The sequence below is a fragment of the Tursiops truncatus genome, chromosome 3 (genome assembly GCF_011762595.2).
Source record: "Tursiops truncatus isolate mTurTru1 chromosome 3, mTurTru1.mat.Y, whole genome shotgun sequence".
Lineage (NCBI taxonomy): Eukaryota > Metazoa > Chordata > Mammalia > Artiodactyla > Delphinidae > Tursiops > Tursiops truncatus.
In genome coordinates this window covers 168356590-168373702 of record NC_047036.1, presented here as the reverse complement: position 1 = coordinate 168373702, position 17113 = coordinate 168356590, and the positions used below count along the sequence as shown (strand labels likewise).

General features: G+C 56.7%; 1 protein-coding gene across 4 annotated transcripts; it reads right to left on the bottom strand.

Annotated features, from left to right (window-relative positions):
- Nucleotides 1-1485: 1485 nt before the first annotated feature.
- On the bottom strand, nt 1486-16475 carry DAPK3 (death associated protein kinase 3). 4 transcript variants are annotated; one of them, XM_033854699.2, is made up of 9 exons: nt 16348-16475; nt 15194-15351; nt 8312-8672; nt 7897-8053; nt 7602-7650; nt 6938-6964; nt 5671-5823; nt 4689-4734; nt 1486-4215 (listed from the first exon to the last, which is right to left on the bottom strand). In XM_033854699.2, exons 2-9 carry the CDS (start codon nt 15253-15255, stop codon nt 3679-3681), a joined length of 1392 nt encoding a protein of 463 aa, XP_033710590.1. In that variant the 5' UTR covers nt 15256-15351; nt 16348-16475; the 3' UTR covers nt 1486-3678. The 4 variants fall into 4 exon arrangements, with proteins under 4 accessions (XP_033710590.1, XP_033710592.1, XP_073659547.1 ...); XM_033854701.2 differs by having other exon boundaries at nt 7897-8026; XM_073803446.1 differs by lacking the exon at nt 16348-16475 and adding an exon at nt 16038-16059.
- Nucleotides 16476-17113: the final 638 nt, after the last annotated feature.

Here is a 17113-nt window from a genome sequence, read left to right as displayed (position 1 = left end):
CCAAATAAATATTTAAAAAACAAACAAAAAAGAGATGTGGGGAGCCTTCGCTCTGCAGACCTGCTGGGAGCCCTCTCTCCTCAGAGCAGAAGGTGCTAACATGCAGCCCCCCCAATCACACCCCTGAAAGAAAAGGGGCGGAGGGCGTGGCAGAGGGACAGGGTACCAAAAGAGGGGAAGCGAGAGTTGAATTGCTCGGTGAACCTGTAAGTGGATGCAGCACACCTTCATCAGCATGACTCAGCTACTGCTGTGTAACAAAGCACCACAAACCTAGTGCCTTAAAGCAATACGCCTTATCATCTCACAGTTGTGGGTCAGGAGTCTTGATTGGCTTACCTGGGTCCTGTGCTCACGGTCCCTCAGGAGGCTGCAATCCAGGTTGTCAGTCCAGGCTGGGTTTTATCCAAAGGCTCGACTAGGGAGGGGCCCACTGTTAGGACCCCTCACGTGGTCGGTGGGCTTCGCTGCTTGCTGGCTGTTCCTTGCCACGTGGGCCTGTCCAACATGACGGCTCACTGCATCAAAGCCAGCAAGGGAGTCAGCTGGCAAGATGGAAATCATAGGCTGTGCAGCCTAACCACGGAAGTGACTCCATCACTTTCCCAGAGTTCTGTTGGTCAGAACCTGCCACGAGGCCAGCCTGCTCTCCAGGGGGTGGGGAGCAGGAGGCGGGGCTACATGGGGGCCACTCTGGGGCCTGCCTGCCACAGACAACATTAATAACAGCACGTCAGCCCCAGGGGCTCTACAAAGAGACAGCACTATTTGTAAGTGCTTGCATGGGCCAGATACACTGGGAGGTGCTTTATGACCACAAAGTGTGGTTCCCTGTGCCCTTCACTGACAGATTGAGGATGCCGAGGCTGCACTGAGCAAGATAACCCGGGTCAGGGGGCAGAGGTAATCTCCAAAGCAAAGACACCTGCTCATGTTACCCACTGAAGACTCTGGGGAATTTGCCCTCAGCACAGAGGTGCTTTGGATACTGAAAGGGCAGGTGTGAGTCCAAAGGGAAACGTGGTTTCTACCCAGAAGTCTCCATCAGAAAGGCTGGATGGGTGAGGGCCCCGCCCCTGCCCCTATCGGGACAGACCATCGTATCCACCTCCTACCGCCATCTCCCAGGGCCTGACGTGGGGCCCACAGAACTGGCATGACTGGGGAAATGACGGCTGGATGAATGCTATTCACTGGTCCCCTGAGGCCTTCAGGGAGCCTCCGGCTCACCCCCCTCGGGGTCTGGAGACCCTCTAGCACTGCACGGAAGCTCCTCCCTTCCCGTCAGAGGCACCCAGACCACAGCCTACTGATGTTATACAACTATCCATGCTGGGTGCCCCTTTCCTGCCGTGGGCCGACCGCGCTTTGCAACGCACCATCAGGGGATCTGCTGCTCAGAGCCCTGCCTTGAAGGCCTAATAACCAGGTGACAGCTGTGGAGGAATCACAGACCAACTGGAGAAACCTGAGTGGGTCCAACCATTCGACAAACTGAAATTTACTGAGATTTTAAAAGTGGAAGTTGTTGGTCAAAAACAGACAAATGAAAAGGGATGAATTGTACAGTAAGCATTATCTCAATTTTTCTAAATTTAGTTTTAAAAAACCGGTGCGGGGAGGGATGCATGGAACGAGGCAACAGAAGGTCGAGCAGGCCGCTGGGAAGGAGGAAGAGGGTCAGAAGGGCCTTCTTTGGAACCACGTTCCAGACCCAGAGGCCGAGGCGAGTGGGAGCAGGAGCGGCAAGGACATCTCCCCCGGGAGGGCCCAGCGCGGTGCAGGGCAGCCCACATGTGATCCAGCAGCGTCTCAGGAGGAGCCAAGGGACAGGAAACCCCTCCAAACTCACTCTAGCTGCCTGGACGCCTCCACCTCACGGCAACAACAAGAGGCCCAGTCCACCTGAGCCCCAAGGTTGGAGCAGCCTCCAAGGCCCCCCAGGGCTGTGGGAGCAGGCAGTGACAGAGAGGGGGAGACACAAGAGGGCGGAGAGGCCGTGGCACCAGGTGACTGCCAAGGCTGGCCGCCCCTGCCCGGGCCCAAGCAGAGACGAGCAGGACGCCAGGGAAGCCACGCTTCACTTCCTCTAAGCTGACACACACGCCTCCGAGCAGCACACATACGCTTAAGAGGTGTGTGTGTCATGCAGTGGAGCTCACGAGGGGCGTACAGCGGGCCCACCCCCACCCACGCCAAGCCCACATCTAGGTCCCAAGGCTTCCTCGTCCCCGCAGGGTCCTGGGCCTGAGCCCCAGCCAGGGCCACAGGTGGAGTACCTGCCCGCCTGCCCAGCTCCTCCCTGCACTCAGCCTGGGCTGGCCTCTGTCCTGAGGATTCCTCTCGGGCCAAGGGGGGCTGCACAGGGGTCCCTCAATTAACACAACCAGCAGCAGAGAACTCCGAGCTCAGAGTGGCCACCAGCCGGAGACCCACGTTCCACTGAAGCCTGGCTCTCAGGGCACTCTCTCTGGGGCGCAAGAACCCGCTCCAGGGCAGCACCTAGTGGCGCACAGCGGCACTGCCCGCTGAAACCCTCTTAACCCTGCGGTCCAGGCCAGCACTCGCCAAGGCTCCACCTCCAAGGCTCCACCTCCACCGGAGAGGGAGTCCCTGAAAACACCAGGCCAGCAGAGGCAGTCAAATAGGCGGCACGGAGCATGGGGTGGGGCGTTTGTAAGGGGCCCTGGGGCTCTCCAGGGAGGGGACGCTGGGAACACGGGCCTCCAGCAGCTACTCCGTGGGGCCCACCCGAGAGGTGCTGTCCTGAAGGCAGCACTGGGGGAGGGAGTGACACGGGGCAGGGCAGTGGGTGGGACCCCCGCTGAAGAGTCAGCGCTGTGCGTTGACAGGGAGCTGGAGAGGAGGGGATGGTTCCACAGCCTGCCGCTGCAGGAGGCTCCAGGCGGCCACAGCTCTTCCCCCCTTCCCGGCCCCCAGCGGGCCTGCCTCAGGGAGAGAGTGGAGACTCAGCTTTGCAGATGTTTCCTTTACTGCATCCAGGCGCTGTGCCCTGCCACACACTGCCCCCAGTACAACCCCTAGACCCACATCTCCTCGAGGGCTGCGTCATCTCCTCAGCTCTGGCCCTGGTGCCCAGCCCCAGGCTGGGGGCCCTGCGAGGGGCTGGGGTATCTGAAGAGCTGGGCTCAGAGACCACCTCCATCACGGACCCTGGAGGAGCAGCCATCCGTCTCCAGAACAGGAGGAGCCGGGGTGTCGAGCAGAGGCCCCTCCAAGTCTGAGCCCCAGGGGCGAGCCCAGGGCACTCAGACACCCCCGTCTCCACACCAAGGCTCCAAGCACTCAGACCACATGGAGGTCCTGCAGCCGCTGACCCAGGCCCTGCACATGGAGCCTGCCACGTGTGAGGCATCTGTGTCCACCACGGCCAGAGCTGCCTTGGTGGTGTCAACCTCTTGCAGAGTTCCTGTGGTGATGCTGTCCCAGAAGCCCCCAGAGTCGAGATGCAGGAGGGAGGGGCTGAGCTGGGGCCTGTGGGGGGAAGACTCGGGTTGCACAGAGAAGGCCCACATCAGCCACATCCTCCTGGTGCAGAGCCGGGCCGAAGCCCTCCCCTCAGCCGTGGACTCCTGGGCCATGTGGAGCGCATCCAGGGCCACACCAGGGTGACGGGGGGCTCCCCCCGGGGTGCAGGACACTGTGCCCCGAGCGGCCCTAGCGGAGGCTGCACTCCCCCCCCTGCAGCTTCTCCTGCTCCATGGCGCGCACCAAATCCTGCACAAATAGCATCTCGGAGGCCACCTGCTTGGCCAGCGCCTCGTAGCGGTTCTCGAGGCGGCTGAAGCGGCGCCTGAGCCCGCTGGCCCCCAGCAGGGCGCCCTTGGCCTCCTCCTGGGCCTGCCGCTGGAGCGCCTCCGTCTTGTGCAGCTCCTGGCGCAGCCGCCGCAGGTCCTGGCCGATGCTCTCGTTCTCCTCGCGGTACCAGGCCTCCTTCTCCTCGTAGATTGCCGTCAGCGCCTCGATGTCCTCGTGGAACAGGCGCCGGCTGTGCTCGAGCCCACGCAGGCCCTCCTCGGCCACTGCCACCTCCTCCAGCACCTTGGAGAAGCGCTCGAAGTTGACGTAGGTGTTGTTGGGGGGCATGCTCGAGTGCGACTTGATGGTGTACTCCTTGAGGCGGGCCGTCTTCAGGCGCCGCCGCTCCGGCTTGCGGCCACTGTCCTCCCGCCGCACGTTCCGCCGCCGGATCGCCTGCAGCGGGAGGGGAGGGTGCCTTGGACTGGGGGGCCGGCAGGGGGAGACCCCCCCGGCCCACGCCCGGCCCTCCGCTCGCTTTTCGTCGGCACTCAGCCCTGCCCATTCACGTACACGTGCTCCTGGTGCTTCCACGCTCTGACAGCCGAGCCGAGAATGGATGGCAGACTACCTGGCCGTGCCACAGACCACAGAGCCAAAAGCATTTACTCTCTGGCTCTTTACAGAGGTTGCCAACCCTAACCCGGGCCTGGAGGTGACCCCTTTCTGGGAAGTTCTGGGGAGGGAGCTCTGCTACGTGCAGAGGGGCCGTGGACTCCAGCCGGCGCCTCCGTGAGATGGCTCCAACACCACGTCCATGCACACCTCGCACCCCACACCGTCCGGGTCCGCTCCCCTGGGGACCCTCCCCCATGCCAGGGGCTGCTCACACCTGCCATGCCTACGTGGGGGCAGCCCCACTGCCTCACCTTGATCCAGGAATGCTCCAGGCTCTGGGCAATGGTCATTCTCCTCCTGGAAGAGCCCCCAACCTTAGTTAGTTGCACGTGGGCCACTTTACCATCCTCCCCAACGCAGACAGCAGGAAGGGGTGAGCCATACTCTCCCTGCTGCAGCTCTGGCTCTCAGCCCCACCTGTGGCTGACTCAGGCACCCACCCCTGGGGACCCTCCCAAGTCCCTAAAGTCACCCTCCAGCCCAGCAGCAAGTCCCTGAAATGACCGTGAAAATACAGGCACCATGAAGAGCTTCCACTCTGCTTGGCCAACCACAAGGAGCCCATCAAGGGGACTGGGGGTGCGGACTCCAGGGTCTCCATGTTTTCTGAGGGGTTTCATTCACAGTGTTGACACCTAACACTGGGGTCTCACAACTCAGGCACCTATAGGAGGAGGCTGGGGAGGACTGTGGCCCACGGGAGCACCTCTGTGTGAATGAAGGCTCCGTGCTGCCAGCACAATTAGATTTTCTAGGAAAAAAAACAAATAGTAATCTGGAATCTTATAAAAAACCTCCTATCTCAAACGTTGGCCACACATTCAAAGCTTAAGGACAGCTTCTTAAGAGGCCCGACCGGGCTTCCCTGGTGGTGCAGTGGTTGGGAGTCCGCCTGCCGATGCAGGGGACAAGGGTTCGTGCCCCGGTCCGGGAAGATCCCACGTGCCGTGGAGCGGCTGGGCCCGTGAGCCGTGGCCGCTGGGCCTGCACGTCCAGAGCCTGTGCTCTGCAACTGGAGAGGCCACAACAGAGAGAGGCCCACGTACCCGCAAAAAAAAAAAAAAAAAGGGCCGACCTAACTCCTCTGTGCTATCTCCAGCCCAAAGCAGAAGCCGCGCCCAATTCCCAATAACAGGAAGGTGGCGGCTCGGACGGATGTGTTACTTGTCCTCGGCCAGAGCGCCCATCCTGGGGGCCTTGCCAGGCCCTCCCTGCCCAGCCCAGCGCTCCTACTTGGGGTCTTTGACGAGCAGCCGGCGGATGAAGTCCTTGGCCAGCTCGCTGGTGTTGCTGAAGTACTCCTCGTCAAAGTCGTAGTTCACGGCCGAGATGTTGGTCAGGGTCTCCTGCTTGGTCTCTCCCAGGAATGGTGACGCGCCACTCAAACTGGAAGGCGGACACCGGGCTCAGTGGGGCCGGACATCCCTGCAGTCACCCCACAACAAGGCCACTGCCCAGGCCACCACCCGACTCCGCCATGCCCATAAAGGGGGCAGACGTGGAGGAAGGGCGATGCCGGGCCCCGGGCCACCAACCACAACTGTGCCCAGCCTCCAACCAGAGGCAGTGAAAATCCACTGCCCAGCCAGTGAGGGGTGCTGAAACGAGTGGGCAAAATCTCTGCAGAATCTCAAGGCAGCTACGTAGACGCACAGCCTCGAAGCACTTCCCTGAAGCGTGTAGTAGTTAGAGGGAAAACGGCTAACTTTGGGGGGAGGTGGCGGGGAGTCCTGGCCGACGCTGCAGACGTCATGTGTCTTCCAGACATGCTGCACTGAGGCCACAGCACCACACTGTGAGGTTATGGGTACGTGATGCTGTGACTTAGGGTGACAAATGTATATGTGGTCTTCACTCCAATCCTCAGTACACAGATCCAAAAACCCTTGTCATTTCCTAAAACCCAAGGTGGCAGCATCTTCTGTTGTAATATTTGGTCTTTGTTCCCTTTCCTAAAACAGCTCGGGGTTTGAGATGAAAGGAGTGTTTTTGTTGTTCACAACAAGCCCCCTCCAACCACACCTGAGTTGATGCCACTGAGGTGACTTTGGAACGGCCCTAAGGAGGGGGCCGGTGGCCAGGGAACCAGCAAGTGGGGTTACAGTGATGGAACTTTCATCCTCACCCCTGACCTCCAGGAAGGGGAGGGGCTGGAGGCTGAGTTACTCTCCAACAGGCCCGTGACTGAGTCCACCATGCCTAGGAGCTGCCAGCCGGAGGATGACGGGGACATGCCGTCCCGGCCTAGGGCCTTGCACGGTTGTTTCACACAATGAGGCCCTGCCTTCTGAACTCTCCTGAACACACCTCTCTCTCCTGCACAAATTCATTCATTCACTCATGCATTCGTCCATCCATCCAGAGTTCCCAAGTGCCGCGACACGTCAGAGAACTGAGGGTGCTGCCTTCCACTTGCTGTCCCCACACAGAAGCCTCCCTACCCTCCTCTTGACCCAGCAGGGCCCCGGGAGGGGGCAGGAAGTGCCGAGCAGGTACTCACAGGATGTAGGTGATGACGCCAATGCTCCTGGAAGAGAACACACAGAAGAGATGGGGGTCAGCTCAGCCAGGGGCACAGCACCCCAACCCCAGAGCCCCAAGGGGGCTGGGGGGCCCAGAGCCCGGTCGGCAGCAGGCCCATCAGCCCCAGGGATCCTCTCCCTCCAGGGGCTGCACAGCCCCCAGCAAGGCCCTCGCTCTGCTCAGAGGGTCTCAGGACTGGACACGGAAGCACCTTTGACCACACCTGCCTGTTCAGGCTCAAACTGGCCGGGGTCGGGGCGGTGTGGACAGAGCCCAAAGGCACCACAGACGTGGGGCCCTCGACGGGGCTGCTGTGGCCGAGGGTAGGGCTGGCAAACTCCTTCTCTAAAGGGCGAGACGCTGAGCGGGGCTTTGGGGGCCACAGATGGTCTCTGCCACACGTTTGTGTGTTTTTAACACCCTCCAGAAACGTGAGAACCATTCCGAGCTCATGGGCCTGGGTCGTCGGCCAACCCTGTTCTAAGGCAGCAGTCTGTCCTGCCCCTGCCCCACAGCTCCAAGACCAGGAGAACAGGCTACACCCCGGCCTGCGGCTGTGACCGGCAGCTCCTGGGGACAGATGGGGGATGCCCTGAGGAGAAGCAACGAGGGCAGCCCTGGGCCCGCCGCCCCCCACTCACCACATGTCCGCCTCCAGACCCAGGGGCTCGTAGTTGACAATCTCGGGAGCTGCAGAGACAGGGAGACAGGGTCAGGTGCCGGGTATGGCTAAGGGGGAACCAGCGGACAGTGCCCACTCAGGCAAGGCTGGCCCTCAGCAGGGAAAGCCGGGACGGTGACAGCACCAACGCCAGGCCTTAAGTTCCCCGTGTCCAGCGCCAGGGCCAGGAAGGGAAACCTGAGGCCAGTGGGCGTGCCTCACCCCATGCCAGCTGGAAATCCTCCAGTGCCCCCAAGGCCCACACCGGGCCTTACCCACGAACTCCGGGGTGCCAAAGATGTTCTTGAACTCGTTCCCTGCTTCGATTTTGTGGGCGATGCCAAAGTCGATGAGCTTGATCCGCGGGTTGGGCACATTTTTGTCCAGGAGCATGATGTTCTCTGGCTGGAGGCAGGGCGGGAAGGCAGGGTGCTGGGCGGGAGGCAGTGCTGCTGCTGGCCCGCCACCTCAGGGAACAGCACCAGGTTGTCCCTGAGCACCTCCCAATCCCAGCATGCGGGGTTTGTGCAGGCTGACCCCGCACAGGTCCAGGCCTGAGCCAGTCCGTCTCCCCAGTGCCCCGGGCAAGGACATCCTGTGCCGAGGGGAGGTGGACCCTCTCGGCCCCCATCCTCACCCTCCCTGGTCAGGCTGGTCCCCAGCTTTGTCCTGAGGGCCCAGCGGGGCTACCTTGAGGTCGAAGTGGGCGATACGCTTGGAGTGCAGGTAATGGACGCCGTCCAGGATCTGCTTGAGGAACTGGGTGGCCTCGTCCTCTGTCAGCGACTCCTTCTCCGCCAGGAAATCGAAGAGCTCCCCGCCCGAGACCAGCTCCAGGATGAGCACCACGTCGGTCTTGTTCTCAAAGATGTCGTGCAGCGTGATGATGTTGGGGTGCCGGATCTCCCGCAGGATGTTCACCTCCCGCTCGATCTCCTCCCGGCTGACCCCCCGGCGGCTGGACGACAAGCGGCGCTTCTTGATGAACTTGGCCGCGTACTCCTTCCCGGTGCCCTTCTGCCGGCATTTCCGCACAATCGCAAACTGGCCGCTGCAGGGACAGAGGGGGAGGGGAGAGTGGGGAGTGGGCGCCGAGAGGGACACAGGACTCTTGGGACCAGGCCGCGCTCGGATGACACAACCTCCTGGGACAGTTCGTCCCAGCTCCTGGCGCCATGCTGAGGTGCACCCCACCAGCTGGAGAATGCACCCCACCCAGCAGGGATGCTCCCACGCGAGTGCAAATTGGTGCATAATACAGTGGCTACCTGGCGTTTCTGCAGCAGTGAAAGAACAGAAACAGCTCCACGTTTATCAAAAGGGAGCTGGACTCCCATCATGGTAAGTCAGGCAGAATTTTCGCAGTCTTGGAAAAGAACGACTCTCCACGTGCTGACCAGAAAGACACCCATGGACTTCCTGGGTGGTGCAGTGGTTAAGAATCCACCTGCCAATGCAGGGGGCATGGGTTCAAGCCCTGGTCTGGGAAGATCCCAAATGCCGCACAGCAACTACGCCCGTGCGCCACAACTACTAAGCCTGCGCTCTAGAGCCCGCGAGCCACAACTACTGAGCCCGTGTGCCACAACTACTGAAGTCCGCGTGCCTAGAGCCCGTGCTCTGCAACAAGAAGAGCCATGGCAATGTGAAGGCTGTGCACCGCAACGAAGAGTAGCCCCTGCTCACTGCAACTAGAGAAAGCCCATGCACAGCAACGAAGACCCAACACAGCCAAAGATAAATAGTTAAAATAATAAAATAATTTTAAAAAAAGAAAAGACAAGACAGATACCCATGAAGACCGGCTCAGTGAAGACAACTGCAGGATAACACAAGGAACAAGATTTTTCTGGGTAAAAAAGGTACATGCTGTACCCACCTATACAGGTATGTTTATGTGTGTAGATGCCAGAAAAGAGGTCTGAAGGACACACACCAAGCTGTGAGCAAGAGACATCTCTGAGGAGCGCGACTGAGGGCAGTGAAAAGGGGTTTTTACTTTTTATTTGATATGACTCTATAAGATTCAACTTCTCACAGCGTTATTTCATCATTGTTTAAAATCTAAGAAAAGATAAAAAACCACTGAGTTCAAAAGAGCTTCTTATTCAGGGACTTCCCTGGAGCGCAAGTGTTTAAGACTCCATGCTCCCAGTGCAGGGGGCACGGGGCCAATCCCTAGTCGGGGAACTAAGATCCCGCATGCCATGCGGCTCTGCCAAAAAATAAATAAATAAAAGGATGTCTATCACTTTAAAAAAAAAGAGCTTCTTATTCAATAGGCAGAGTGAAAGAAGTACACACATTTTCACAACAAGAGAGAAGAGTGAGGATGTGGAGAAACCAGAACCCAGGTGCATGGCTGGCAGGAGTGTGAGACGGGGCAGCCGCAGTGGAAAACAGTCTGGCGGTTCCTCAAAAGGTGAAACATGGAGTTACCATCGGACCCAGGAACATCGCTCCACAGAAACTTGCACACAAATGTGCACAGCACCATTATTCACAGTAGCCATAAGATGGAAATAACCCAAATGTCCCTCAACGGATGATGGATACACAAAATCTGGTCCCTCCACACACGGGCACATCACTCAGCCATGAAGAGGAGAGAGGCACTGACACTCGCTGCAACGTGGATGGACCCTGAGAACACAATGCTCAGTGAGAGAAACCAGACACAGAAGGACACACAGGGTGTGATTCCATTGGTGGGAAACGTCCAGAACAGGCAAATCCACAGACACAGGAGGTGGATTCCTGGTTGTTGGGCTGGGGGAGGGAATGGGGGTGTGCCTGCTCATGGGGATGAGGTTTCCTTTTGGAGTGATGGAAACGTTCTGAAAGTATTTAATGGTGATGGTTGTAAGACCCTGTGAATGTACGAAAGATCATTAAATTGTACACTTTAAATGAGTAAATTGTATGGTGTGTGACTTGTATCTCAAGACCCCTGGTATCTGAAGAGAAAGAGAAACTCTCTTTACTGCACTCCAGGGAGCTGTCCAATGTCCGTATTCTTTCGTTATCTAGGAACTTACGTTAACTTGCTTTCACTCAAGAACTGAGTGAAAAAGGCCAGAGGGTAAATATTTTAAGCTTTACGGGCTATGTGGTCTCTGTCACAATTCTTGTGTGTTTTTATAACCCTTTAAACAAGGAAAAAACCATCCTACGTTTGTGGGCGGGCCATACTGAACTAGGTGAGGGCCGGATGTGGCCCAAAGGCCATGGGTCGTGCACCCCAGCCTCCAGAGGATACATGAACACACACGTGAGCAGAGAAACTAACTCTAAGACAGAAGGCACACATTCCAGACAAGAAACATCAACCAGGCGCCACTGGGGGTCAAGGGAAAGGAGACTAGGTGACTACGTGACATCTTGTGGAAATGGGGGACGAGCACGCAGAGGAAGGAATTGTGCAGACGGGCCTTGGGGACAGGAGGGGTCTCTTAAGTTGGTGACAGCACAGGGAGGACAGGCCAGACAGAACGAGAAACGAGTGAGGGGCGCCTCTGCCAAGCCAGCAGGGCCCTCAGAAAAGCCAAGGGACCCAACTGGGTGTGTCCCAGTAAGTGGACCTCACTGGGATGCCCAGGACCACCTGCAGCCAGCAAACACCTGAAGCGCTGCCCTCGTGAGCATCAAGACACAAAGGCGCCCACGGCAGACCACTGCAGACATGCTCCGAGCACACTCAGGCAGGTGAGGATCAAGGTGGGGAGTGCAAATTATTACCAACCAAGGTAGGCTAAGTAAGGGTCCACATCCGAATCCCCAGAACCTGTGGACACGTCATCTCATGGGGCAGAGGGCCTTTACAGACAGAATTAAGTTAAGGCCCCTGAGATGGGGATGACCTTGGATTCCCTGGGGGGCCCAGTGTCATCACAGGGTCCTTGTAAGAGGGAGGCGGGAGGATCAGAGGCAGAGCGAGATGGGAGATGCTGCGCTGCTGGCTGTGAGGATGCAGGAGAGGCTGCGAGCCAGGGATGCGGTGCCTCTAGAAGCTGGAAAAGGCAGGAACCAGTGCTGCCCTGGAGCCTCCGGAAGGACCAGCCCTGCAGGTCCATTTTAGACTCCTGACTCCCAGACCTTTATGATAATAAATGGGTGTTCTTCTAAGCCACTAAGTTCTGGTAATTTGTTACAGCAGCAACAAGACACTCAAACACTAGTATAAAAGCCAAGAGCACAGGTCAGACGAGAAGTGTCAAGTGTCCCTGATCAAGCCTCGCCCCCCGCTCAGAAATCCACGCTATGCTCTTGCCCCCACCTCCACATCTTAGCTAACATTCCCCACACCTGAAAGGCCTTTCCCCCTCCCCTCTGCCGACATCAACCAAGCAAGTTCTTCCAGGTCCACCTTCCATCCCACGATGACGCCTGACGGTAATAACTTCGAGGGCTGAGTGTTCGCCACGTGCCAGGAACGCAGCTAAGCACTGGACGTGTGGCCTAATTCTCAAATACAAGGATTTTTCTCCCCTCTAGCTTTATTCCAAGCTGAACTAACAAAAAAACTAACAAAGAAAGAGTTCATGGGAAGAGGGACAAAGACACTGTTAGGTGCTGAATTGTGTCCCCCAAAATCCTAACCCCCAGAACCTCAAAATGTGAGGTAATTAAGTACAAATGAGATCACTGGCGTGGGTCCTAATCCAGTATGACTGGTGTCCTTATAAGGAGATTATAATAGGGACAGGAGATTAGAATACAGACATGCACAGAGGAAGAAAATGTGAGGACATGGGGAGAAGGCAGCCGTCTACACACCAAGGAGAGAGGCCTCAGAGGGAACCAAGCCTGCTGACACCTCGACCTTGGACGTCCAGCCTTCAGCACCGTGAGAGAATCAACCTCCACTGTTCAGGCCCTCCAGTCTGAGGCACTTTGCTACAGCAGCCCGAGCTGACGAATACAGACACACACAGCTCTCCATGACGTGGAAGCCAGGCTGGAGGTCTACAATGACCAACAACAGATTCATTTATTTCCCAAGACTGTCCAGGTGACTTGAATTAGGAGGAAAGAACCCTCCATACACATCTGCACAGGCGCACAAAGAAACTCACTCCCAGTTCATTCAGCCCGTGACTCTTGGGACAAGGAAACATGACCGTGCTTTGCTCGAGACAGGCAGAAGAAGCTGGACGCCCACCTCTGGTTCCAGCACTGGCTCCAGCACGCCTGGGCTTTGCAGCCGGCAGGGCGTGGCCTCAAGGTCTGAATCCTGCCTGGCCACTTTTAGTCTGTATAGCCTTGGGCAAGACGCTTCCCTGCTCTCAGCCTCAGTTTCTTTATCTATAAAATGAGGATAATAACAGTACCTGCCTGGCAGGGCCTTTCACAGATGAATGGAAATGTAACAAAAAAACAGCCCAGGACTCAGATGTCCAAACATCTGTAATTTATACAAATTGCAGCACAGTATGCACAGTGTTCTGTGGCATTAATCCTTCACCTCATGTGTCTCCAAGAATGTTCCGGATCATTACATAGGGCAGCGCTGTCCAAGATGGCAGCTACTGGCCACATGGAAGCTGTCCAGCCCATTCGAATTGACATGTGCTGTGAGTGTACAAGACACACCAGATTTCAAAGGTGCACATCAATAAAAGGCAGTAAACTATTTCATTAGTAATTTCTATAATGATCACAAGCAAAATGATAACAGTTTGACATATTGGGTTAAATAAAATACATTATTAAAATCATTAAAATTAGGACTTCCCTGGAGGTCCAGTGGCTAAGACTCCACGCTCCCAATGTAGGGGGCCTGGGTTCGATCTCCAGTCAGGCAACTAGATCCCTCATGCACGCCACAACTAAGAAGTCCGCAAGCCACAACTGAAGACCCCACATGCCGCAACAAAGATCCCACGTGCCGCAACCAAGACCCAGTGCAGCCAAATAAATAAATTTTTAAAATTTAATTTAAAAAAGGTTAATTATTAAAAAAATTATTAAAATTGACACAGCTACTAGAAAATTTAAATAAACTCCCTACAAGGCTTGCATTATACAAGTTGCTGGGCTCTTTTTTTTATTTAACATTTTCATTGGAGTATAATTGCTTTACAATGGTGTGTTAGTTTCTACTGTATAATAAAGTGAATCAGCTATACATATACATATATCCCCATATCCCCTCCCTCTTGCGTCTCCCTCCCACCCTCCCTATCCCACCATTCTAGGTGGTCACAAAGCACCGAGCTGATCTCCCTGTGCTATGCGGCTGCTTCCCACTAGCTATCTATTTTACATTCAGTAGTATACATAAGGTCATGCTACTCTCTCACTTCGTCCCAGCTTCCCCTTCCCCTCCCCGTGTCCTCAAGTCCATTCTCTATGTCTGCGTCTTTATTCCTGTCCTGCCCCTAGGTTCTTCAGAACCATTTTTTTTTTTTTTTTAGATTCCATATATCTGTGTTAGCATACAGCATTTGTTTTTCTCTTTCTGACTTACTTCACTCTGTGACAGACTCTAGGTCCATCCACCTCACTACAGATAACTCAATTTTGTTTCTTTTCAGGCTCTTTTTAATGGCTGCATAATATTCCATCGATGAGGCTATGGTGCTGTGACAGGCACTGAAGAGGCTTCCTGTCTTTTGCTCACAGAAAGTCCTTATAGCAACTCTCCCTGTCCCTAGATCCTTAGGTCCATGTACGTACTACTTCCACGGAATTAACTCCTAGCAGCAGAATCAGTGGGTTAAAGGGAACATACATGGTATTTTTGCTGACTTTTGCCAAACTACTCTCAGCAGCAGGTCCTAATACATTTTCAACAACAGAGTCTGAGACTTTTTTGGGGGTGGGGAGACGGCCTGCATTCTCTACCACTCTATCGGAGGAAATTCCTAAAGGAGGGACTTCAGAATCCTAAATGAGCCCCATACACTCTCTCAGCAAAGGCCTGATGAACAGCTCAGTTATGGCTCAGTTATTTACATTCCATTCTGGTGACATCATGGGGCTGGCCAGCAACAAACTCACCAAATAAGGTCTGAAGCTCTGTGGGGTGGGGGGGAGGATGGTGCCTGGCAGGTCTGAGGGGAGTGGGGGGAGGGGGCACTCCCAGGGGACGCTCCAAGGCCCAGCCCAGCAGGAAATCAGCTGCTGGCTGGATCGGGAAACCTCCGCTCTTTCCCACAAGAATGCCAACCATTGGCAAGGGTGTAGGCCCAGACGGGAGGCCTTCCCTGGAAACGTAGGAGAGCCGGGGAGACTCAACTGCCCTCCCACAAGAGAGGATTAAAGAGAGGGACAGACCCTCACCAACAAAACCTGCCAACATCTACTGCTCTCACGCCAATTCCAAGCACCGTATTAGGTGCCATTTGTGCTCAGTTATGTTTCTCCCCAAAGGAAATGCACAGAGGATGTCAGAGCAAGAATTCCAGGCCCAGACTGACTGACTCCAAAGCCCAAACTCGTCCCACAGCACATGATATCGACTCATCCCTTCTTGGAGAGTGGGATAAAGGACAGGAGAGGAGATACACCCAGAAAACCCCACAGCGGGTCTCTCCCCTGGTCGGAGCCCCATCAGAGGGGAGAACTCACCTGCCCAGCTCCTCCCCCATCTCATAGTGGTCTTCCACATCTTCCTGCCTGAATGTGGACATAGCGGCCGGTCTGCCTTCCAGCACCTTCCACTCCAGTGCAAACCCAGTCACAGTGGCCCGGGGGACAGGACCTCAGGGAGTCCTCTAGCCGTGACCCTGGAGGAGGAGACAGGGAAATAAGAAAGGAGTGAGATGCCAGCCATTACTTCTAGGTCAATGGAGTGACCTGCTCCCCCAAAAGAGGTTTCAAACATCACACCATGCTGAAATTCCACGGTCATTGTAGAAAGCACTTGCAATTGGTGGGCGGGTCAATTCCATGTGTCGGCTCATTTAGATACCACACCACCCCGAGGTCAGTGTTAGCCCAGCTGTGCCACCTCCACCCCCATAGCTCCCAGCCACAGATCTCTGCTTCCGCACACAGCACCGCAGTCTTCTTCTGCCTCCCCCTCCTAGGCTTCTCCCAACCTGCTTGTCCAGAGCCCCACACACTCCTGCAAGTTCCCCACACTCTTCACACCCCCAAACGCTGGGGCTCCCTGATTCCCTGCCAGACCTCCAACACGCTTCCATCTCCCTACCCATCAGCGGCCTCAACCCCTCTTTCCCTTACCCACTAACCCCTCCTCCTCGGCTGGTCTCTTAAGACCCTCTGCAGCGCTGTGGGTAATCTCTTGCTCCCCCCAGTCCTGAATTCCCCAGGAACTGGACAATAGTTTCCAAGCTCCTCCAAAGGCCCCGACCCGCTCTTGCTTCCCCTGACCTCCACCGTTCTAGCAAAGCTAACTTCTTCCTCCCCCCGTCCCCGAAGGCACCCCTCCAGGTTTCAAAGGCCCCACCCCGGTCTCCACACTCCCAACGGGCCTCCTCAAAGGGCCACAGCTGAGAGTCTCCTCCACCGTCCTTCTCCCCCGACCTTCTCCCAAGCTCCAAGGCAGACCCCGACGGCTTCCTTCAGAGACGCCTCAAAGATCTCCCCAGTCCCTGACGTCCCTGCTTCAGCGTCCCAGAGACCGCCACGCCCCTCACAGGCCCCGGCCCAGCTTCTTCTCCCGCCCAGTCATCCCACGGGTCCCCAAACGTACCCCCCCGCTAAGATCCCCAAGGGCCCCCCCAACCCGCCAGCCTCGGACCGAGCCCGCTCCGCACCCTCCTCGGCCCCGCGCCGCGAACCGGCCCCTCAGCCGCGCTGCCCGCCGCCGCGTCCTCAGGCCCCGCAGCCTTGGCTGCCTCGACGCGCCGACCCGTGCGACGTCACCGAGCCCTCCAGGGCCCGCCCCCAAGAGGTGGAGCCCACCACCCATTGGTCAGTGCGCCCGCCGCTCGTGAAGCCCGCCCACCGCCGCCTTCCAGGCCCAGGCCCTCGCGCGTCCCGCCCTCCTCACCAAAATGCTGCCTCGCCTTTGGCACAGGCTAGGCTTCCCGCAGGTGATTGGCTGTAATGAACGCCTGTCAAGCTTACGGAAGTTGGCTTTCCGACTTCCGGCCCCTGGACCGCCCCGCCCGTTCTCCTCTGACCGGGGTCCTGAAGCTGGGAGGCGGGATGCTGAAATCCTGCATCCCTATTCCTGCCTACCTTGGGCATAAGATAACGCGAATCCAAGGCCCAGCTCCGGCATGACAGCCGTGAGGTTAACCCTTGGCCTGCTTTAGTCCCTGAGTGGCAGTTTACTTCTCTGTAAAATGCTAACCATATTCCAAATACATAAAGATGCAAATTAGGAGATTGGTCTGGTGTTGCCATTAATGCTTGAGATATTTTTTTCAATTTTTATTTATGTATTTATTTTTGGCTGTGTTGGGTCTTCGTTGCTAAGTGCGGACTTTCTCTAGTGGTGGCGAGCAGGGGCTACTCTTCGTTGCGGTGCGCGGGCTTCTCATTGCGGTGGCTTCTCTTGTTGCGGAGCACAGGCTC

What these genes read in the sequence shown, in the direction of transcription:
- DAPK3 (XM_033854699.2), bottom strand. Translation starts at nt 15,255, where the DNA reads ATGTCCACATTCAGGCAGGAAGATGTGGAAGACCACTATGAGATGGGG. An exon ending in TCGCCCACTTCGACCTCAAG is followed by an intron (nt 8,054 to 8,311) that starts GTAGCCCCGCTG and finishes CCTCCCGCCCAG; the next exon opens with CACCCTGCCTTCCCGCCCTG. An exon ending in GGCGTCATCACCTACATCCT is followed by an intron (nt 5,824 to 6,937) that starts GTGAGTACCTGC and finishes TCCGCCTTCCAG; the next exon opens with TTTGAGTGGCGCGTCACCAT.